Source organism: Chiloscyllium plagiosum, unplaced genomic scaffold (assembly GCF_037043375.1).
Source record: "Chiloscyllium plagiosum isolate Xiang-an unplaced genomic scaffold, Cpla_swu_hap1 HiC_scaffold_12, whole genome shotgun sequence".
Lineage (NCBI taxonomy): Eukaryota > Metazoa > Chordata > Chondrichthyes > Orectolobiformes > Hemiscylliidae > Chiloscyllium > Chiloscyllium plagiosum.
The window spans coordinates 31,749,576-31,773,339 of record NW_028270150.1 but is presented as its reverse complement, the minus strand read 5'-3'; the positions used below and the strand labels follow the sequence as shown (position 1 = coordinate 31,773,339).

At 39.6% G+C, this 23,764-nt stretch overlaps 1 protein-coding gene across 2 annotated transcripts in view; it reads left to right on the top strand.

The window, feature by feature from the left end:
- Positions 1-23,764, top strand: part of urb1 (URB1 ribosome biogenesis homolog) — a 127,334-nt gene that overhangs the window by 91,411 nt on the left and 12,159 nt on the right. For both annotated transcript variants that reach the window (XM_043701201.2, XM_043701199.2), the window contains exons 32-38: positions 234-345; positions 11,417-11,523; positions 12,153-12,296; positions 12,459-12,568; positions 13,051-13,206; positions 13,838-14,079; positions 19,365-19,949. In XM_043701201.2, coding sequence (XP_043557136.2) covers positions 234-345; positions 11,417-11,523; positions 12,153-12,296; positions 12,459-12,568; positions 13,051-13,206; positions 13,838-14,079; positions 19,365-19,949 — 1,456 coding nt within the window. The remainder of the gene's footprint in view (positions 1-233; positions 346-11,416; positions 11,524-12,152; positions 12,297-12,458; positions 12,569-13,050; positions 13,207-13,837; positions 14,080-19,364; positions 19,950-23,764) is intronic.

The following is a 23,764-nucleotide window of genomic DNA, read 5'->3' as shown; positions in this document are numbered from 1 at the left end:
CAGATCAGAACTATACACATTGTTCTAAGTGTGGTTGCACGACTGATTTATAGGAGCAATATTATCTCTATGCTTCAGCCCTCAAAGCTTTCATTTCCTATGTACCTTATTTTCTTTTCAGTTCAGTAATTAGATTCACTTTCAAGCATTCGACTAAGGACCTGTACCCAATACTCAAAGTTTTATTGTTCAAAATTATAATGCGTGCCTACATTTTTCTTTCTGCTGTGTAGCTGCTGTATCTATTGGATGTGGTGAAAAATGGGATCTGTCAACCTAATATGAAGTTCACCTTTTGTTTGGCACTTTATGTTGCCAAAGTTGCTCAACAGATGCTAAAACCAGGTTGGTGAGAAAAGCACATTCAACTTTCTGGTGTCCCTTTCAGTTTTTGATATTGTTTCTGTTTAAAGGCAAAGAATAACTGATCCATGTTGTTTCAAAGTGAAAGCACTTTCTGCTTTCAAATTGAGAAAGAGTTTCAGAATGATAATTGATATTCGAGCATATAATGGGAAGATGTTGAGCATGGTTACTTTATGATTAGAGCACAGAGATAGATACGAAAGAGTAAATTATTAAGGAATACATTAAAGTATGTATTTCTACTGTAAAAAACTGAACAATTTACACTTAAATTTTTAATTTATCTTCACAGTATCTATGTTAGTGCTTTTATCGTCTGCAAACATAATTATATGTAAGCAGAGAAGCCACAAAAACCTGACTTGTAATAATCAACAGACTTTACCATGGCTGTTTAACTTAGCCATGACATCAACATACACACATCATGGTTTCTGCACCGATTACCGAATGGAAGCATGATGACAACCTGTATAAAAGCATGATTTGGAGATGCAGGTGTTGGACTGGGGTGTACAAAGTTAAAAATCACACAACACCAGGTTATAGTCCAACAGGTTTAATTGGAAGCATACTAGCTTTCGGAGCGACCCTCCATCAGGTGATAGCGGAGGGCTCGATCGTAACACAGAATTTATAGCAAAAATTTACAGTGTGATGTAACTGAAATTATACATTGAAAAATTGATTGTCTGTTAAGCCTTTCATCTGTTAGAATACAGTGATAGTTTCACTTCTTTCATGTGTAAATCACAAAACCTTTTTTTAAAAAGTTGCATTCTCGGGTTAGCTGTTAACAATGGTGATAGCTAGACAATATGTTGACGGTGTTAGCCCCCTGTGTTCTCTGTCTATGCCATGGTGTTTAGATTGATTCTAATCTAAAAAGTGAGATAACAGAGTTTTACATAAATTCATGCAGTTTTTGAGCTCAGAGTTCTACATGAATGCATGCAGTTTTTGAGCAAAGTACAATGTAACTCTGCAAGTACAAATTCACCCCACAAAATATATGTGTGCATGTGGGTCTTTGTCTGTCTGTGTGTGTGTGTCTGTCTGGGGTGGGGGTTGTGAGTGTGAGAAAGTGTGTGTGTGTGTGTGTGTAGTGAGTGCAGAGTGTCTTAAGTCTGTGAGGGGGTGCATGTGGGAGTGTGTGTGTGTCTATAAGGGTGTGTGTGGGTGTCTGTGTGTACCTGTGTTTGTGTGTGTGTGTGTGTGTGTGTGTAGTGCAATGGTGATCACCTGTAATGTGACATGAACCCAAGGTCCCGGTTGAGGCCCTCCCTATGGGTACCGAATTTAGCTATCAGCCTCTGCTCGGCCACTTTTCTCTGCTGCCTGTCCCGAAGTCCACCTTGGAGGATGGTCACCCGAAGGTCCGAGGCTGAATGTCCTGGACCACTGAAGTGTTCCCCAACTGGGAGGGAACCCTCCTGTCTGTTGATTGTTGTGCGGTGCCCATTCATCCGTTGTCGTAGCCTTTGCTCGGTTTCCCCAATGTACCATGCCTCTGGGCATCCCTGCCTGCAACGTATAAGATAGACAATGTTGGCTGAGTCACATGAGTACCTGCCATGTACAAGGTGGAAGGTGTTCCCACGCGTAATAGTAGTATCTATGTCCACAATCTGACACGTCTTGCAGCGTCCACCGTGAGAGGGTTATATGGAGTTGTCCTGAGAGCCAGGCAGTTTGCTACGAACAATGATCTGTTTGAGGTTTGGCGGTTGTTTAAAGGCAAGTAGTGGAGCTGTGGGGAAGGTCTTGGTGAGGTGCTTGAATTTATGTAAAACTCTGTTATCTCACTTTTTAGATTAGAATCAATCTAAGCATCATGGCATAGACAGAGAACACAGGGCCAACACCTTCAACATATTGTCTAGCTATCACCATTGTTAAAAGCTAACCCGAGAATTCAACTTTTAAAAAAAGGTTTTGTGATTTACACAAGAAACAAGTGAAACTATCACTGTATTCTAACAGATGAAATGCTTAACAATCAATTTTTCAATGTATAATTTCAGTTACATCACACTGTAAATTTTTGCTATAAATTCTGTGTTACGATCGAGCCATCCACTGTCACCTGATGAAGGAACGTCGCTCCTGAAGCTAGTGTGCTTCCAATTAAGTCTGTAGGACTATAACCTGGTGTTGTGTGATTTTTAACTTTGTATAAAAGCAAATTACTGCGGATGTTGGAATCTGAAACCAGAAGAGAAAATGCTGGTTAATCTCAGTAGGTCTGGCAGCATCTGTAAGGAGAGAAAAGAGCTGACGTTTCGAGTCTAACTGACCCTTTGTCAAAGCTAAAAAAAGGAAGAAATAGGGAGGTATTTATACTAGGCTGAGAGAAGGTGAGTCATGGCTCCAGAAGCAAAGGTAGCAATAAAGAGGTGATAATGACCGTGCATAGAGAGATTATGGGGAGATTAGGAGCTGTGAATGACCAAGGCTGAAGCCAGTGCTATGTGACAAAATATGGGGGGCATGGGTGGGATGGGTGAAGCAGAGGGAAAATGGAAAACCGGGGAGAAGGGTAGCAAAGGGGGAAGAGGAGAGGAAAAAGATGATGTAAGAGTGGGGAGCGAGAGAAAGAGAGACAATCAAGAAATAAGAGGTACAGAACAGTGGGGAAAAAAAGGTAAATAAAATAAATGAAATAAAATTACGGAGCAGAATGAAAACAGAGGATCAAGATGGGATAATCATCTGATTATCAAGTCCCGGACCTTCCCGTGGCTTGCCACTTCAACACACAATCCTGCTCCCATGCCCACATGTCTGCCCTTGGCCTGCTGCAATGTTCCACTGAAACTCGACGCAAACTGGAGGAACAGCATCTCATCTTCCGACTAGGCACGTTACAGCCTGCCGGTCTCAACATTGAATTCAACAGCTTCAGATGATTATCCCATCTGGACCCTTCTGTTTTCATTCTGCTCTGTAATTTTAATTCATGTACCTATTTTTTTCACTGTTCTATACCTCTTATTTCTTAAATTGTCTCTCTCTCACTCCCCACTCTCTCATCACCTTTTTCCTTTCCTCTCCCCCCTTTGCTACCCTTCTCCCCTGTTTTCCATTTTCCCTCTGCTCCACCCAATCCCCCCATCCCCCACATATTTTGTCACACAGCACTGGCTTCAGCCTTGGTCACTCACAGCTCCTAATCTCCCTATAATCTCTCTCTGCACTGTCATTATCACCTCTTTATTGCTACCTTTGCTGCTGGAGCCATGACTCACCTTCTCTTAGCCTAGTATAAATACCTCCCTATTTCTCCCTTTTTTTAGCTTTGACAAAGAGTCAGTTAGACTCAAAACATCAGCTCTTTTCTCTCCTTACAGATGCTGCCAGACCTGCTGAGATTTTCCAGCATTTTCTCTGTTGATGACAACCTGTGTTCTGTTCATGAGGCTATCTCTTTAAAGGGAATCCAATAAGGAAATGAATGACTGCAGAAAACCTTGATCTTGAAGGCTTGTAATGGCAAATAAAGCAAAGTGCAGGAGTGCTGCAACCTAATTCTCATGATTCTCCCTTTGAGATTGTGCAAGTGATGATGAGGTTGTGAAAGGACATGCTGTTTCTAAGGATACTCAGAAGCGAAAACTGGCATGGATGGAGTTTGTAGGGCTATCTACAGCAGGAATGTGGTGTCCACGACTGGCATAGAGTATTAGGATGACTTAGTGAGGTTAGAAAAGATGAGTGTCATTGCCTGAATTTATGAATCGCATTCTGCTGATCAACACACCTTGCAGTTCTATGCATTCACTTCTGTCCAGTTACTGCCTCCAATCTCCAACGCAATTCCCAATGTTCATGCTCTTCCTCATCCCATTGCCACCTCTCATTCATCTTCCCCAAAAATTGTCATATATCCTCAATACTCAATCCACTTCTCATAGTCAAATCTTGCTGTTTTTTTAATTGGAAAAGAGAATACATTACTCCAGAGGAAGGCAAAAAATGGGGAGGATACATTACTCCAGAGGAAGGCAGAAAATGGGGTGGATGGACCAGCACCTGTAACCCATCTTGACAACATTTGCCCTGGAGATCAATAGGGTGGCACTGATGTTATGCATCGGCTGTAGAAAGGTGGATGTGACCCAGAACCCTGATGGTAGCATTAGATATTGCATTGCAAATTAGCATTTAATGGTCATCTGATCCACATTGATTTAATGTTATGAATAACTAAAATGCTATGATTTGGTTATATACAAAGGTTAAACCTTTTCTCCTCCTCAGTACTAACTAGGTACTTGGTAGCGTAGAATTTGAGTATTGGTGAAAAAGACACATGCTGTTAAAGCCTTTCATCTTGCACACATCCGCAACTGGAAGATAGTAATAAATAGTGCATCCCTTAGGCTGTTGTGGACATATGGAGTTCTGACCATGCTCAGCCAGACTGTGTTTGCAAAACTCAGGGCATAGAATCCAACATTAGAGGCCATTCCATGATTCAGCAGGACTTACTGAACCATCCTGAATGTGCTGGGAATTATGTTAGCTACCAATTTAAGATTATCAATCAGGCTGACAAGGATTTCACATTTTCTTGCTAGAAATTACATGTCCTCATCCTCTGTAGGCAAAAAGTGTTTGTCCAGACTTTGCAGCTTCTTAGCTAAACTAAAGCTTGGGTAGATTATCTTCTTGTGCATTCTGATAGCATGCTTTGACCAATCAATTGATTTGCATTTTTGAAATTTAAATGGAGACTTTGGAATCATAATTTCCTGGTGTATCCTTCATGCCAATGCCTGAACCAATCAAAAGTCCATTTGTCAACCAAATGAACTCTCTGATTCTCATGCAGTGTACTTTGAGATTTGACATTCTTTTGTCTGTTCTGATGAGTATAAGGCAAAAAGCTTATATATTTAGCTCAGTTTGCAAGGCAGAGTGTTACCAGCAGTGTAGGCTTAACTCACACACCAGCTGAGGTTATCATGAGTGACTCTCCTTTTCAACCTTTCTCCTCACCTGAGGCATAGCGACCCTCAGCTAAACCACCACCATGTGTCTCTGTAATGACTATGATGACTCTACCTTTTACCCCAGATTCCACCATAAATATGTCCAGCACAGTTATCTCATCTGTCAAAGCAGGGGAATGATTAGCATGATTCCTTTAGCTGAAGCCACAACCACAGAGATTGTGAGAGTAATAGGAAACAGATGGAAAAGACATTAGCTGCACAACGGGATTCACTTGATTGGGTGTAGCCATCTTTTTGGAATTATGTTAATGTTTGTTTTGATGGATGAAACACTTTATTTGAGCTGCTTGATGTCTTGACCTCCACTTTGTTGCATCTGCCGTTTAGGTCAGTGGCCTTTAAGTGAATGGTATGGTGAGGTTTTATGAAGAGGAGAGGATTTGACTGACAGCAGTTTGCTGACCGTTGGAATGAATTGTGTTGTGTGAGGTCCCAAGTTTTGTGCTGGCACTGTCAAGAGCCCTCACATTCAAATTAAATGAGGCTTTTACAGGCTTCTGTGGCAGCTAGGTAACATGCTGAATAATATTTCACACAAGAGGAACTATTAAAAGATCATCAAATACTAAATTTGTTTTCGATCTTATGAACAATTAGGATCGCGGTGACAATCTGATTTATGGAAACAGAATCAGAAATCTCATTGTCAGTGGCTGAAAGAGATGTCATGTGATTTAAAGACCATTTTTCCTGAAATATGGTTGGCAGATGTTGGAACAAAGCCCATTGCCTGAAGGAAACCGATTTGTTTTCATTCACAATGTAATAACACATTCAATAGTGTATTTACTTTGTTGTCTACAGTGATTAAATTCAGTAGACAGGTCAGTCTCTGGTGAGGTCACCATGTACTGTAATGTATAATATATATTTCTCTACTCCAGAAAGCTGGTTAGTGAAGAATACAACAGGAGCGAATCTTTGCACAATTTTATATTTATTTGGTGTTATACACTGCAACATTGACCTCCTAAACCAACAGCTACAATTTTTAGTGTGTGTTTATTTATAGGAGCTTAAGTGATTGCTGTTAATGCCTTCAGCCTGCACACCATTAAACACAATTAATTTTCAAATCATGTCTATGGCAATATTTATTGTTCCATTGTCTACTGGTAAAAGATTTTAGAAGATCATGGGACAATAAAATACAGACCAAACCCCATCCATTAACAGATCATGTTTCATTTACACTGTCAAAACTCTCATTTTTTTACCCTTCTACTGGAAATAAATTCCCACAGATACCTCAAGCAATTTCCTGGCCTTGAAGATAATGAAATAATAGTGTAGGTGAATAATCAAGCATCAACATTGTTTGAACATTATGAATTCTCATGTGACCTTTCTGTGCTTTCAATGAGGTGGACTATTCTTTTTTTTCTTTATGTCTGTACGTACATTTCATCTCAACAGCATCTATATTCAAGCTACCTTCTTCCATTCAATTAATATTATATAACAAACATCAGTCATTTGTGCAAATATGTACTTTGACATGCATTTATATTATAGCAAGATTCTATCACCAGGGAGTATACCCAATAAATATACCCAGTAAACATGTTATCCCAAATTTCTTCCACTTTAGACAGGGGTATTTATAGTCAATAAGTTTATTTGAACCACTCCAATTCAAACTTGTGTTAAACTAATTCTGCGGTGGTAATATAAGTTTAAGGAATTTGCTAGCATCATAGAATCATACAGCACAGGAGGATGTCACTCACACCATTGTACCTGTGAAATATACCTTTGTATCTTTGAGGGACTTGTTCAATTTAGTCCCTTTCCCCACTCTTTCCCTATAGGCCCCACTTCAGGTATTTATCAATTCCCTTTTCAAAATTGTTATCAAATCTGCTTCCACCATTCTCATCAAACGATATGTTCCAGACCCTGATAACTTATTGCTCCGGAAAAAAAAATCTCCTGTCCACCCATTTCTTTCATTAATTACCTCTATATTGTGTTCTCTGATTACTAGTCTTCCTTATATTGAACCAGTTTCTAACTCTACACCCTATCAAAACCCCGCAAAAGCTTTGCACAGCTATCGGAATGATGTTGTGAAGCTTGAAAGGGTTCAGAAAAGATTTACAAAGATGTTGCTAGGTTTGGAGAATTTGAGCTATAGGGAGAGATTGAATAGGCTCGGGCTGCTTTCACTGGACATCAGAGGCCAAGGGGTGACCTTATAGAGGTTTATAAAATCAGGAGGGGCATGGATAGGATAAATAGTCAAAGTCTCTTCCCCAGGGTGGGCGAGTCCAGAACTAGAGAGCATAGGTTTAGGATGAGAAGGGAAAAGATACAGAAGAGACCTAAGGGGCAACATATTCACAGAGGATGGTGCATGTATGGAATGAGCTGCCAGAGGAAGTGGTGGAGGCTGGTACAATTGCAACATTTAAAAGGCATTTGGATGGGTATGTGAATAGGAAGGGTTGAGAGGGATATAGGCAGGGTGCTGGCAGGTAGAACTAGATTGGGTTGGGATATCTGGTCAGTACGGACAAGTTGGACCGAACATGGACAAGTTCCATGCTGTACATCTCTATGACTCTGAGTTGTACCAAATATTGCCTTAACCCTCTGCTTGTAATGAAAATCACAGCTTCGCTAATCTATTCATGTAACTGACGTCCCTCATCCTTGATGTCACTTTAATAAACAGTATCTGTAAATTATCTATGACTTTCAGTCACCTATGATTCTGTTTTATTTGTTTGTTACCGAATACCATTTTATATGAAGTGGCTTGTTGATAATTTAATCAAAGTTTAAATTTTGACTCATCTGTATGGTGATTACCATGTACCTCTAATGATTTAGAGAATTAATTTTATGATCTTGATAATTGAAAATCTGCTAAGTTCCAGACAAAGAAATAAGATCATTATTATTTATAGAAGTCTTTAGTTAAGTGGAATATATTATGGCAATTAGGATAAGTGGAAACATCAACAATTAATGGTCGAGATATGTTCATTGAAGCAAACCAAGATTTATGGCTCCAGGTAAAAGTCCATCAGACCATGTGAGAACTGGAACAAATCACAGCAATGATAATGTGGCATACATCTGTTGCTAAATATTGTACAGTAAAAACAAAGTCAAGTAAAATCTTCCCTTCCTTCCATCCTGATTATCTAAAAAAACCAGCATCTGAAGTTAGAGGATCTTTGGGTCTTTTATATAACAGTGGATTAAACCTCTTTTAAAAATTCTGGGTTCTCAAGCAGACACATCACGTAGGAGGTATGGTTCGTACGTTTGCAGATGACACCAAAATTGGTGGTATGGTGGATAGCAAAGAAAGTTACCTCAGAATAAAACAGGACCCTGATCCAGTGAGCTGAGGAGTGGCAGATGGAGTTTAATCTAGACAAATGTGAGGTGCTACATTTTGGTAGTGCAAATCAGGGCAGGACTTGGACACTTAATGATAAGGTCTAGGGGAGTATTGCTGAACAAAGAACCCTTTGTTCATAGTTCTTGAAAGTGGAGGCACAGGTAAATAGGATAGCGAAGAAAATATTTGAGATGTTTGGCTTTATTGGTCAGTGCATTAAGTGTAGTGTAGGAGTTGAGAGATCATGTTGGGCTATACGAGACATTGATTAGGTCACTTTTGGAATACTGCATGCAATTCTGGTCTCTCTGCTATAAGAAAGATTAGATTACCTATAGTGTGGAAACAGGCCCTTTGGCCCAACAAGTCCACACCGACCCTCTGAAGAGTATCCCACCCAGACCCACTTCTCTCTGACTAATGCACCTAACACTATGGGCAATTTAGCATGGCCAATTCACCTAACCTGCACATCTTTGGACTGTGGGAGGAAACCGGAGCACCCAGAGAAAACCCACGCAGACACATGGAGAACATGCAAACTCCACACAGACATTCGCCCAAGGCTGGAATCGAACCTAGGACCCTGGTGCTGTAAGGCAGCAGTGCTAACCACTGAGCCACCGTGCTGCCCATGTTGTGAAACTTTAAAGGGTTCAGAAAAGATTTAGAAGGATGTTGCCAGCGCTGGAGGGTTTGAGCTATTGGGAGAGGCTGAATAGGCTGAGGCTATTTCTCCTGGAGCGTTGTAGGCTGCTGGGTGACATTATAGAAGTTTGTAAAATCATGAGGAGCATTGATAGGGTGAATAGTCAAGGTCTTTTCCCCAGGGTAGGGGAGTCCAAAACTAGAGGGCATGGATTTAAAGTGAGACAGGAAAGGTTTGAAAGGGATCTAAAGGGCAGCCTATTCAGAGGGTGGTGCATGTATGGAATGAGGTGCCAGAGGAAGTGATGGAGGCTGATACAATTATAACATTTAAAAGGCATCTGGATGGAATATAAATAGGAAGGGTTTGATGGATATGGACCAAATGCTGGAAAACTTGGCTAGATTTATTGAGAGTGTCTGGTCGGCATGGACAAGTTGGACCCAATGGTCTGTTTCCATTCTATACATCTCTATGACTCTTATCAGATTTGTAATGTTAACTTTGTTTCTTTCTCCACAGATACTGCCAGGACTGCTGCGTTTCTCCAGCACTTTCTGTTTTGATTTCCTGTTGCCAGCATCTGTTATACTTTGCTTTGATTTTAAAAAATCCATATTTAAAACATAAATTTCTAACCAGATGAAATTAAAAATGATGTATATGATACAATGAATATCATAATAAACATCAGACATTTGAGCAAATATGTACTTTGACTTAGTTAAAAATCACACAATACCAGGTTATAGTCGAACAGGTTTATTTGGAAGCATTAACTTTCGAAGCGATGCTTCCTCATCAGGTGGTTATGGAGCAGAATTATAAAACACAGAATTTGTAGCAACAGGATTGCAGTGTCATGGTATGTAATGTTAAACAAATTTAGCTTAAGTCTTTCATCTTTTAGAATGACCGTGTTAGTTTCGGTTCCTTCATATGTAAATCCCAGAACGTTTTTAAAGTTACATTCTCAAGATAGCTTTTAACAATAGGTGCCATCTCAGCTCAGATAATGCATTGAAGGTGTGAAGTTAAAGTCTGTCTGTGTCCCAATGTTAGGTCAGACTGATTCTACTTCTATATTTCCGTTTCTTTAGAATTAGAATCAGTCTGACCTAACTATCAACAAACACATCGAGTTAGACTGAAAATGTGTTGCTGGAAAAGCACAGCAGGTCAGGCAGCATCCAGGGAACAGGAGAATCGACGTTTCGGGCATAAGCCCTTCTTCAGGAGAAGGGCTTATGCCCGAAACGTCGATTCTCCTGTTCCCTGGATGCTGCCTGACCTGCTGCGCTTTTCCAGCAACACATTTTCAGCCCTGATCTCCAGCATCTGCAGACCTCACTTTCTCCACATCGAGTTAGACCCCCATCTACCACCCCCTGAGAAAAAGAACAGGAAATGGCATCACCACAGGGAAAATGTCGTCACAGGAAATGACATCAACAACCCAAAGAAACCCAAACATATAAATAGAATATCAATAGTGCTTCGCCCGGAGGTCTACTGAAGATGTTACCTCGTAGAGTGATGAAACATCTGGAAATGAACTTCCAGCTCAGCGAGCAAACCTACATCCAAACCTGTTGGACTATAACCTGGTGTTGTGTGATTTTTAACTTTGTCCACCCCAGTCCAACACCGGCACCGCCAAATTAGTATTTTGGCATGCATTTGGAGTTATAGCAAGATACTATCATCAGGGAGTATATCCGGTAAATAACTGGAAAGAGCTTTCCCAGGCCCTGAATAATGTGGGCAATGGTGGGTCAGCTGGAAAAATCTGGCAAGAATGGAAAAATTAGATTTTTAATGTCAAACAAAAATACAGTTTTCCATCCAAGGCTTTGGATGGGTTATTGACCAAAGACTGATAATTTTTGCTTTTCAATGACAAACTCAAATCTGTGATCAAGTATTATTGTATACACAGTTATGTTTAAAAGCTAATCTCAAAATATTAAGTATGTATTTTTTTGTTAAAATTAATTTGTAAAATTTGTTTTTCCTTCATACCTGTAGAGGAACACATGTATATGAAGATTAATCATTTCCTATTGGCACATCAATATTTGGACTTGAAAAAAGTGCCTGGGTTTTTCAAGCTTTTTTACAGTTTTGATATGGAGGTAAAATTGTTTCCCTTTTTTACTATAGTCTCCTGTTTACTCGGTGATAAAAGATCTATATAGATATATATGACAATAGTCAGAAAAATTAACTTTTTTCAGTGATTATAAAGGCATTGTGTGCTTTAGTACTCAGGTATACGCGTTGGGTTAGCCTGTCTTAGTGGTGTGTGTGAGAGAGAGAGAGCAAGTCCTAGTTTAAAAAAAGAAATATCTTGCACAGTGTTCTAATTTCTGCTCACAATGCATCTGGAATGACACTGTAGATATGGTCTTTGGGATGTAAAGACGATTGAGCTCAACAGGGACAGAATTCATCTGGTAAAATTCATTATCTAGGTTTTCACATATATATCTTGACTTATATAATTTCCCAAGAAACCTGCCGTGACAAACACTTCCATTAAAAGAAATGAGATCTGAAGGGGAGGATTTAATTATATTTCTTTAATAATTAAATATTGACCAAATCTTATTACAGATGGCTCCAGTTTTAGGATGGGAGTCCACTGAGGTAGTTAGCACAACGATAGGTGAAATAAGCTGAATATTTCATCTTCTATACCATGGTGAAAAGAGCATCCTGATTCTATTTTTTTTCATATGTCATCTTTCATTTTCTTTTTCAGCACAAGACTGAACGTGACTGGATTTTGGAACTCCTTATAAATGGTTTAAAGGACAAGCACTGCTATGAGCTTTGTGACCGTCAGAAAATCATCCATGTTCTCCTAGCCTTTTTTAACAGCCCATTGTGTGATGAGACAGCAGAGGTAGGCTGCAGTTTCTGTTCTGAAACCCATGCTAAAGTAGCAATAAAATCAACTCTGCAGAAGGGGTAAAACTTTAGCACAGAGTAGGTTATTGAATATTATTTTGCTTATAAATGTTTTTTAGTTTTTGAAGCATTTTAATATTTTCTATTTAATTTAAAGAAACAGATCATCCAGATACTAATACATGCTGCCCACATCACAAAAGCAGCATATCAGCTGATCAGAGACCACAATTTACTGACATGGATATTGCATGTCTTACAAAGAAGGTATGTTCACATCTGTGTGGTATCGACAATTGGCTTTCCTTCAAGTTAATTGTGAAGATATTTACCATCTATTTCAATGAAGTAATTTGCCATCCATTTAAATGAATTCATTTATTACCAAGTTGTAAAATGCTTTTTTAAAAACATTTTGTATATTTTGTTCGTGCTTGCTCTGTGATGTTTGTTCCAATTTTATACTTATTATTTGTGAGGGAAAGTGAACCTATTATTCAGGCGTATGTCAAACATAATTATGTTGCACTGCAAAACCACCACAAAGGCACAAAACATTTCTGAAATATACTTTTGGGCCTTTTAAAGCATTTTGAAAGAAAGTATACATATATCCTGTGATATCTTGCACATTCATTATTTTATGTTGCTTTTTATATTGTTTTGAAAGAATTATCTAAATTTGTCAAGAATACGTTATAGTTAATTATCTGTTGTGTATACTTAGAACTGATTTGTATCTTTTCCAGGGTTTTAGAGAACAAATTGGTGTCTAATTTAATTTCGCTGCTACACACGTTGTGGTTCACTAACCTAGGAAACAAAGAAAAGACTCAGAAGTTTCTGCCACTTTTGCTCATACATGATTTTCTGTATGTTATGACTGTTCTAATACAACACATTTGGTAAGAAATGTACATTACTTAATGAAATTCTGTAGGGAATTTATTTTTACTGATGTAATGTGTGCATCCACTCAGCATCTTGAATGTCTAAACTCTTCAAAACACTTCCGTGACACAAACAAGCATGAACTGAATGAACAGTGTATCCATTTAAGGTGACATTGAATGAGGGTTGGATTTAATTTAGCACAGCAGAGGAATTTCCCTGTTCTTTGAATAATGTCATAGGATCATCTGAATGGAAACTTGGTCTAACCTCAGATCTGAAGTATGCGATCTTCAACTGTAGTAAATGCTTTCAGTACTACATATAAGTCCACGTTATTTGCTGAAGCTGCGCTATGATTCTCCTCCATAGTGCCGAATCGATCCAGTTGAGCCATGCTGACATGTGAATTATATGTTAAAGAATGGCATTGTGGGCTGTGTTTAATTAGAACACTGGTTCGTGTCCATAGTGTTGTATTCGAGCAAGTCTAGCCAGTGACATCATGATCAAACACCTTAAGAACCTCACAAAATGGTTGGAAAATCTGAAGGGAATTGTTTCATCTCCATTTGGTATTATTTTAAATTGAGACAATGTTATGATTAAAATGATTCCCTAAAATTATTTCTTTTATTTTCACAGGATAAATATTGACACCAAAACATTTGCAGAATTTTTACAGATATTAAGTTCAGTTTTGCATCATCGTTCTGGTGCCTTCAATAGCTACAAAGAAATGGGCTGGATTACCATAAACGAAAGAGCTCTGTCCCACACCGAGGCCTTGTTATTGTTATATAAGTGGAGTATTGTGGGGAGGGAGTTCCATATACAAGAGGACTTGCAAACTTTGGCCCATAAATATGAACTTAAGGAATTATTACGTAAGTCTTCTATTTTAGCTTTGTTTTCAACCAATCGATTTTAATATTGAAATATTAATAGTCATTTAACTAGCAGCTTTGAATAAATTGCGTTTTGAGGTCTCCATCAAGATCGGGTTTAGAAGTTTGCTGCTTATCAAGAGGGCAGGCATTGTATTTAAATTACTTGGATGTAAAAAGCTCCATGTGTTATAGCTTCCTTATAAGTACAGGTTGTTCTGTTATAATGCGCGTTTCATCAACGCAAATTTACTGTAAAGCGATTGACGCACTGCGGACACAGTTTCTAAAGCGTGAACTTCTAAAAACATGTGTTTGCTGTCACGTGATTACAATGCCAAAACTTTAAGCACTGTTTCTAAAGCTTGACTTTTATATAACGTGAGGTTGCACAAGAACACAATCATCACATCTAGAAAAACTGACTGTAAAGGTGTGTATTTGATGCTGAAAATACTCCACTGGCCATGCAGTATTTAGGGAGAGTAAAACAGTGTTGATCAGTTGAAGTTTACCAACGTCGTAAATAACTGGGAGATGGAGCCATTTCCACGTATCAAGTCTGCTCATTGCAGTAGCACAATTACCAGGCCACTTCCATTGATCACAGACCCTCTAAGAAAAGCAAGCCTATACCTGAAGAGGGAGTTACAGACAGTGTGGCCACGGCACAGGAAACTGGCAGCCCTTATTATGGGGTCAATAGGAGAAATGCTGAGGGCCAAATGACAGGGAAACAATGGAGCTGCCATCTGTAAGGGAGAGAGGAATACTGTGATAGAGTCATCGAGATGTACAGCACGGAAACAAACCCAACTCGTCCATGCTGACCAGATATCCCAACCCAATCTAGTCCCACCTGCCAGCACCTGGCCCATATCCCTCCAAACTCTTACTATTCATACACCCATCCAAATGCCTTTTAAATGTTGCAAATGTACTAGCGTCCACCACTTCGTCTGGCAGCTCATTCCATACAATTACTACCCTCTGTGTGGAAAGGTTGCCCCTTAGGTCTCTTTTATATCTTTCCCCTCTCATCCTAAACCTTTGCTGTCTAGTTCTGGACTCCCCAACCCCAGGGAAAGACTCATGATTTTATAAATCTCTATAATGTCACCCCTCAGCCTCCAATGCTCCATTGTCAGTTTCATAACCGTCAAGAGAAAAAATCTCCCCCAGAACTCCTTGAACTGCAAAGCAGCTTCAGCCTCCCACAGTGCAGCCATCTCTTGGTTGCTGGGATACAGACACACAGATTGGGGGCCAGTGCAGTGCCTGCAAAATTGCTGCAGGAACAGGCACCAATTAACTCCTTAATGATCTTGACTGGACTCCCTTCACTGTCAGATCAATTGCTGTCCCCAAAATATGCCCATCTCTGGCAAAAACACACAAAGCAGACCAGTGCGTGTCAGATGCTGGGCAAGTGATATTTTAGCCAATCCGTCTCCACTGCCTGAATCCCCCTGCCCCAGTCCAAACCTCCAAAGCTGCCTCCACGGTCTGGGGAATTTAGTCCCCATTTATGAGTTCAATGATCCTTCATTGGTTCTGATGGAAAGTCATTGAACCCAAGTGTTTAGTCTTTTCCTCCACAAATCTACGTGATGTTTGTTGCATATAATTCCTTGCTCTGCTCCAATTAGTGGAAGAGTCAAATGCAATTTAAAAAGTTCCTAAATTAGCTGGAATGAGTTAATTTAAATAGGTTACTTACATTATTTGTAAAGCATAGATTTGTAGGTTGATCTACTGACAGCTCATCTGTTGACACAGCTGCTGATATTTAAAGAAGTAGACCAGGAGAAGTCATAAAAATCTTTTGTCCCTAATGAAAGAACAAACCATTTTTATCTTCTCTTGTTTAAATTTTGCAAGATTTTATCATTCCAAAGGTTATAATGGGATGGTAATTTTTCTTTGGCACACAAACAATAGAGACCATGTTGCAACTAAGACAGCTAGAGTCAATGTTTTGCGAAATGATATATTGCTAAAGGAAATTTCTTCTCATATTTGTTATTATTTACTTTCAGTACTTTTCTGATTTCTGTTTTATTATAACTGCTTGTGTGGTCGCAGTGAGCATTTTTATGTAAATAGTTTTTTTTATAATCAGCTATAGCATATTGTATATGAACACAAAATCAAGTTTTATGAGAGCAACTTTTTACGTCACAAATCATGGGGTCAAACTTTACACGGGTAGTTGTTTTGTGGCGTTGATGTGCATGCTTAATTTGGCCATGTGGAATAGACAAGGCGAACTCTAGTGGCTAGGAAGCTGAGGAATTGCAAAAATCGTTTAAATCATTTTTAACCCATGATAAGATGTATGTGAAATCTGTTAAATAAACTTTTCAATCTAATTTCTCTGCTCAAGAAAAGCCTAGCCTGTACTTGCATTTTATAAAAATAGCATCCAATTGCAACAGTTTTGAATCATACATCACTCAGTTCAGCTTCTACTCTTGCACTCTGCAAAGTGCCAGACAATATTCTCACCCATTTTGGAAGAAAATATATTGATATTTATAATCTCAGTTTTAACCCATCATTGTCATTGCCGCTTTGAAACTTTGATGACAATTAGGATGTATTTCTTACTCTCATTCTTGTTATTGTGAAATATTTGTTTGGTTTTACTGTTCCTTTCTAATTGTAATTCAACCCCACTTATTGGGGGTTTTGATCCCTAGGGTTGACCTCTACATGAGAGAACTGAAAAATTACATTTTCCAATAAAAGTCCTTGGATTTGCTCTTGTAAGAGGTTTATCACTAATCTACCAGAAACTATTTTTTTCTAACTATGGTATAACTTAAACACACACCAGATATAGCTAGTTATAAACAACATCTGGCAAATAGTACCAACATTACTTATTTAGTGTTACTATCATATGCAAGTAGTTTTTGGCCAGAATTTGCCTCTGGGAGGCAATGACCTAGTGGAATAATCACTAAACTATTAATCTAGAAACTCGGACAATTTTCTGGGGATCCAAATATATGGTTTGCCAGCAGAACAACTGATCGAGCTGGTCGGGTCCTAAAGGACATAGCTACTAGTCTGTGTCTGTGGCAGACGATGAAGGAACTAACAAGAAGGAAAAACATACTTGACCTTATCATTACCAATCTACTGGCTGCAGATGCATCTGTCTGTGACAGCATCAGTAAGAGTGATGGGATCAACCCAGGTTCAATAGTGAGTGCAGGAGGGCATGCCAGAAACAGCACCAGGCAGAACCTAAAGATGTGTCAACCTGGTGAAGCTATCAAGCAGGACTACTCTTGTGCCTGACAGCATAAACAGCAAGTAATAGACAGAGCTAAGCAATCCCACAACCAACAGAGCAGATCTGAGTTCTGCAATCATGCCACATGCAGTTGTGATTGGTGGACAATTAAACAACTCACTGGAGGAGGAGGCTCCGCAAATATCCCTATCCTCAATAATGGAAGAGCCCAATACAAAAGATAAGGCTGAAGCATTTGTAGAAATCTTCAGCCAAAAATGCCGAGTGGATGACTCATCTTGGCCTCCTCCAGTGTTCCCTTGCATTACAGACACCAGTCTCAGCCAATTCGATTCACTTCACGTGATACTGCAAAAGCTACAGGCCCTGACAATATCCCATTAATAGTAATGCTCCACAATTTGCTGCTCCCCTAGCCAAGTTCTTCCAATACAATTACAATACTAGCATCTACCAGACAATACGGAAAATTACCCGGGTATGTCCTGTACACAAAAAGCAGGGCAAATCCAACTCGACCAACTACCGCCCCATCAGTCTGCTCTTGGTCATCAGTAAAGTGATGGGAGGTGTCATCAACAGTGCTACCAAGCAGCATCTGCTCAGCAATAACCTGCTCAGTGACACCAAGTTTGGGTTTTGCCAGAGCCACTCAGCTCCTGACCTCATTACAGCTTTGGTTCAAACATGGACAAAAGTGCTGAATTCCAGAAGTGAGGTGAGAGTGTAAGCCCTTGACATCGAGGCCAGATTCGACTGAGTGTGGTATCAAGGACCCCTAGCAAAACTAGAATCAATGGCTATTAGGGGGCAAACTCTCTGCTGATTGGAGTCATACCTGGCACATAGGAAGATGTTTTGGTTGTTGGATGTCAGTCGTCTCAGCTCCAGGACATCTCTGCAGGAGTTCTTCAGGGTTGTGTCCTAGATCCACCATCTTCACCTGCTTCATCACAAAGCCAGAAGTGGGGATGTTTACCAATGATTATTAAACAATGTTCAGCACCATTCCCAACTCCTCACATACTGAAGCAGTCCAAGTCCAAAGGCTGCAAGACCTGGCTTGGGCTGACAGGTGACAAGTAACATTAATGCCACACAAATGCCAGACAATGATTCAATCTAATCACCGCCCTTGACAATTTCCCCCATTATCAACATTCTGAGGGTTACTATTGACCAGAAACCTAATGTGGACTCGCCACATAAACACACTGGCTGGAAGAGCAGTTCATAGGCTAGTAATACTGCAGTGAATAACTTAACTCCTGACTCCCCAAAGCCTGTCCACCATCTACAAATCACAAGTCAGGAGTGTGGTGGAATATTCCCCAATTGCCCACTACTGTAAATGGGTGCAGCTCAAACAACATTCAAGAAGCTTGATGCCATCTAGAACAAAGCAGCTGGCTTGGTTGGCACCACTTCCATATCCTCCAGCACTAATGGTCAGTAGCAGCAGTGTGTACTATCTACAAGATGCAATGCAGAAATTCACCAAAGATTCTTAGACAGCACCTTCCAAGTCCATGACCACTTCCATCTGGAAGGACAACAGCAGCAGATACATGGAAACTCCACTATCACCTGCAAGTTCCCCTCCAAGCCACTCACCTGACCTGTCGCTGGGTCAAAATTCTAGAATTCCCTTCCAAAGTACATTGTGGGTCAACATATGTTTTGCAGTGTTATGAAAAAGTCACCACCACCTTCTCAAGGGCAGCTAGGGGTGAGCAATAAATATTGGCCAGCCAATGATGCCCACATCCTCTGAGCAAATGTACTATCTACTTGACATTAAAGGAGTATTTTGCAGGAAGAGAAGTTAGTGGCTCTTTAGACTGTACTATAGTTTAAACTGTTGAGAAGAGATAAAAGCCATTAACCTGTTTGGATGACTACTAATTTTATATTAATAGAATCTATAATTAATTCTTCTAAATGGAAAGCTTTTCCTAACTGTAAAAATGAGTACCCTCACATTCTGTTATTGATTCCACTATGTATTAATCTTTTTCAGAAATTAACAAAGAGAAGAACAAACCTAAAGGACATGGTTGGAGAGGATCTCAGCACAGTAGAAGGAAGAGAGGTGACGCACAAGACAATATGGAGAATGTGGTGGAAGAGACTTGTCTTGAGGACTGTAAAGTATATTTGAGGTCAATATTCACACATTGGGCTGCAGTCTTCCAAAGTGAAACATTAGGTTTCCAAAAGAACCAAGATAAAGTAGACAGTGCTGTTGGAGCAACCACACGTGTGATAGCAAAATGGGTTATCGAGTCAGGAATTGAAAGTCCAATGAGTGAATCTCAGTGTTTCTCTGTACTAAGATGGCTTCAGAGAAATATCCTGTCCTGCAGTGCAATAGCTGAAGAACTTCTAAAGGACAGTGCTTTACGACATCATCTTCTTCGGTTTTATAGTAGAGTCACCAGTGAAATAGATGGAGATGGTTTGACAGGGGACCTTTCATACCTCTTCACCAGTATTATGCTACAGCTGCTGGAGGTTCGAGGCCTACTCGATAAGAACATGTATGAGAGTGTTATCAAACCAATTTGTCTTCCTGCACTAAAGAAACAGGATCATGAATGGAAAGGTGATTATATTTTCTTATCTCCTGTTTTTGTTTTCCATTTGTCTTTTGTGCTCAAATTTGCAAGACCCTGATACATTGGAAGGAAAATCCAGAAGTGATTGAATATCTTATTCACTTTAATTTATGCCATATTAGCCTCAATAGAGTTCATTATTGTAAAATATTGAAACATATTGGAGCCATGTGAAATCAGTGTAAAAAACTGCTGAATTCTTAGTGAATTTTAGTGGAGTACTTTAATATAATTGCATTTTCCCCAGTTAAAATTTATATCAATGTTGCGGACCAATATTAGAAATACTGCTTCTTACCGAATTTCTTGAAAGGTTACAGGAAAAGAACCTTGTTTGGCTTAACACTAAAAGCCAGTTCCATTAAACTTATCTAATTGTGGCATTTGTCTTGACACTTCTCATGAAAAGAAATATTTGATCCATGGGGCTATTATGAGCTTTGCTTTGTTACAATATTATGAAACTGTCACCAACAGCGATGCTCAAACTGATGCATCTCAAATGAAATAATGTTATTCAATGATATTATCCTTTGAACTTGAGTCATTATTCTGGAGATCTAAGTACAGACTTTGTAGTGATTCACAGATCCAGCCTGTTCAATTTCTGTGGCAATTTTCTTACTTTCACTGATTTTACCTTTAGCACCCCTTTTTAAAATTCTCTATTATGATTTCCAATTTCATTTTTTTGTTTAGTCTTTATCCTAATTAGCATGAAAGACCAAACCTTCAATAAATCTTCCATGCTATCCAATAATATTGCAATATTTAATGTCGTCTAAAGACCATAGCATATGCTTTATTTTAGTGTTTTTTAAAACACTTACCTATTTAAGGATTCAATTTCCTCTATGCGATACTTGATAATTAATAACTGTATTAAAATAGTTTGCAAAAGAAATTTGCATGTCAGCCTAACAGAGGAAATTAAATAATTTAATTGAATAAACATGAGCATTAAGTTACATGAGCATTGATTGCTGTATGCCTTAGACATGTTTCCATACCATCCTAAACTGTGGCTAATTATCGCTTCTATTTTGGAATTCACTCGTTCCCTCTCGTCTGTGTGCCTTGAGCTGGCATGCATCCTCAATTAATCACTTTCACTTCAGCGTGATTCCCATTAAAAGCCACAATTCTTGCAAATTGTAAGGTCAGAATTATAGAGAGCATTTAATGTCCTTCATTAATTTGGTATTGCTGTTTCGTCTGAAGTAAGTTTGACTATCATTTTACTATCTTGTTCGTCAGATTTTTAAATTTCTTTTTAATTCAGGATAGTCAACATGGCTTTGTGCGTGGGAAATCATGTCTCACAAAATTGATTGAGTTTTTTGAAGAAGTAACAAAGAAGATTGATGAGGGCAGAGCAGCAGATGTGCTCTATATGGACTTCAGTAAGGCGTTCCCCATGGGAGACTCATTAGCAAGGTTAGATCTCATGGAATACAGGGAGAACTAGCCATTTGGAAATCAGAACTGGCTCAAAAGTAGCAGACAGAAGGTGGTGATGGAGGGTTGTTTTTCAGACTGGAGGCCTGTGACCACAAGGATCGGTGCTGGGGCCTCTACTTTTTGTCATTTACATAAATGATTTGGATGCGAGCATAAGAGGTACAATTAGTAAGTTTGCAGATTACACCAAAATTGGAGGTGTAATGGACAGCGAAGAGGGTTACCTCAGGTTACAACAGGATCTGAACCAGATGGGCCAATGGGCTGAGAAGTGGCAGATGAAGTTTAATTCAGATAAATGCGAGGTGCTGCATTTTGGGAAAGCAAATCTTAACAGGACTTATACACTTAATGATAAGGTCCTAGGGAGTGTTGCTGAACAGAGACCTTGGAGTGCAGGTTCATAGCTCCTTGAAAGTGGAGTCGCAGGTAGATAGGGGTGTGAAGAAGGCATTTGGTATGCTTTTCTTTATTGGTCAGAGTATTGAGTACAGGAGTTGGGAGGTCATGTTGCAGCTGTACAAGACATTGGTTAGGCCACTGTTGGAATATTGCGTGCAATTCTGGTCTCCTTCCTATCGGAAAGGGTTCAGAAAAGATTTACAAGGATGTTGCCAGGGTTGGAGGATCTGAGCTATAGGGAGAGGCTGAACAGGCTGGGGCTGTTTTCCCTGGAGCGTTAGAGGCTGAGGGGTGACCTTTTAGAGGTTTACAAAATTATGAGGGGCATGTATAGGATAAATAGGCAAAGTCTTTTCCCTGAGGTCGGGGAGTCCAGAACTAGAGGGTATAGGTTTAGGGTGAGAGGGGAAAGATATAAAAGAGACCTAAGGGGCAAGATTTTCACGCAGAGGGTGGTACTTGTATGGAATGAGCTGCCAGAGGATGTGGTGGAGGCTGGTACAATTGCAACATTTAAGAGGCATTTGGATGGATACATGAATAGGAAGAGTTTGGAAGGATATGGGCCGGGTGCTGGCAGGTGGGACTAGATTGGGTTGGGATATCTGGTCGGCATGGACGGGTTGGACCGAAGGGTCTGTTTCCATGCTGTACATCTCTATGACTCTAAGTGGAGTTTTTTTTATATAAAGGGAACTTATTTTTATTTGTTCTTGGTGTATTATTGACCATTAATGACCGTTATTGCCAAGGCCAGCATTTATTGCTCATCCCTGATTTCCCTTGAGAAGGTAATGATGAGCTACCATCTTGAATGCTGCAATCCATGTAGTACTACGCACACATCAGGAGTGTGATGGAATACCCCCCACTTGCCTGGATGGGTGCAGCTCCAATAACACTCAAAAAGCTTGACACCATACAGGACAAAGCATCCCACTTGATTGACACCATATCCACAAGCATCTACTCCCTTCGTCACTGACAGTCAATAGCAGCAATGTCTATTGTCTGCAGGATGCACTGCAGAAATTCACCAAAGGTCCTTAGTTAGCCCCTTCCAAATCCACAACCACTACCATCTAGAAGCACAATGGCTGCAGACATATGGGATCACTGCCATCTGCACAATCCTCTCCAAGCCATTCACCATCCTGATTTGGAAATATATCGGCGTTCCTTCATTGTTGCTGGGTTAAAATCCTGAAATTCCTTCCCTAACAGCATTGTAAGTCAACATACAGCATGTGGACTGCAGCAATTCAAGAAGACAGTTCACCACCAGCTTGTCAAGGACAACTAAGGATGGACAATAAATGCTGTCCAGCCAGCCAACCCACATCCCACAAGTGAATAAAAAAACTAGTCTACCATTGATGAGATTATGGTTGATGTGACAATCCTCAACTCCACTTCCCTGCCTTTATCCCCGTAACCCTCGATTCCCTTCCTGATTATAAATCTATCTCCGCATTTAATGTATGTAACATTTCAGCCTTTGGTGGTAAAGAATTTCACCTGTTGATTACCCTCACAGAGTAAAATTTTCCTTTGTCTTACTTTGAGATTATGCCCTCTAGTCTTATACTCTCTGACAAGGGAGAGCACCTCCCTGCACCTACCCAGTCAAAACCCCAGATAATATTATATGTTTCAATAAGATCTTTAATTCTTTTAAACTCCCAATGTGTACAAATCCAACCTTCTGAAATGCTTCACAAAAGAAAATCGCTCCATACCTAGAATCAACCCAGTGGGTCTTCTCTGAACTGCATCCAATGCCAGTTTATATTTATTTCGAGTAAAGCTTTTCACAGTAATCCAAATATGGTTCCGGCTAATATTTTCTATAGTTTTAGCAATTTTTATTTTTTAATTTTATTTTATTTTTACACTCCATTTCCCCTTGAAATAAAGGCTCACTGTACATTTGCCTTCA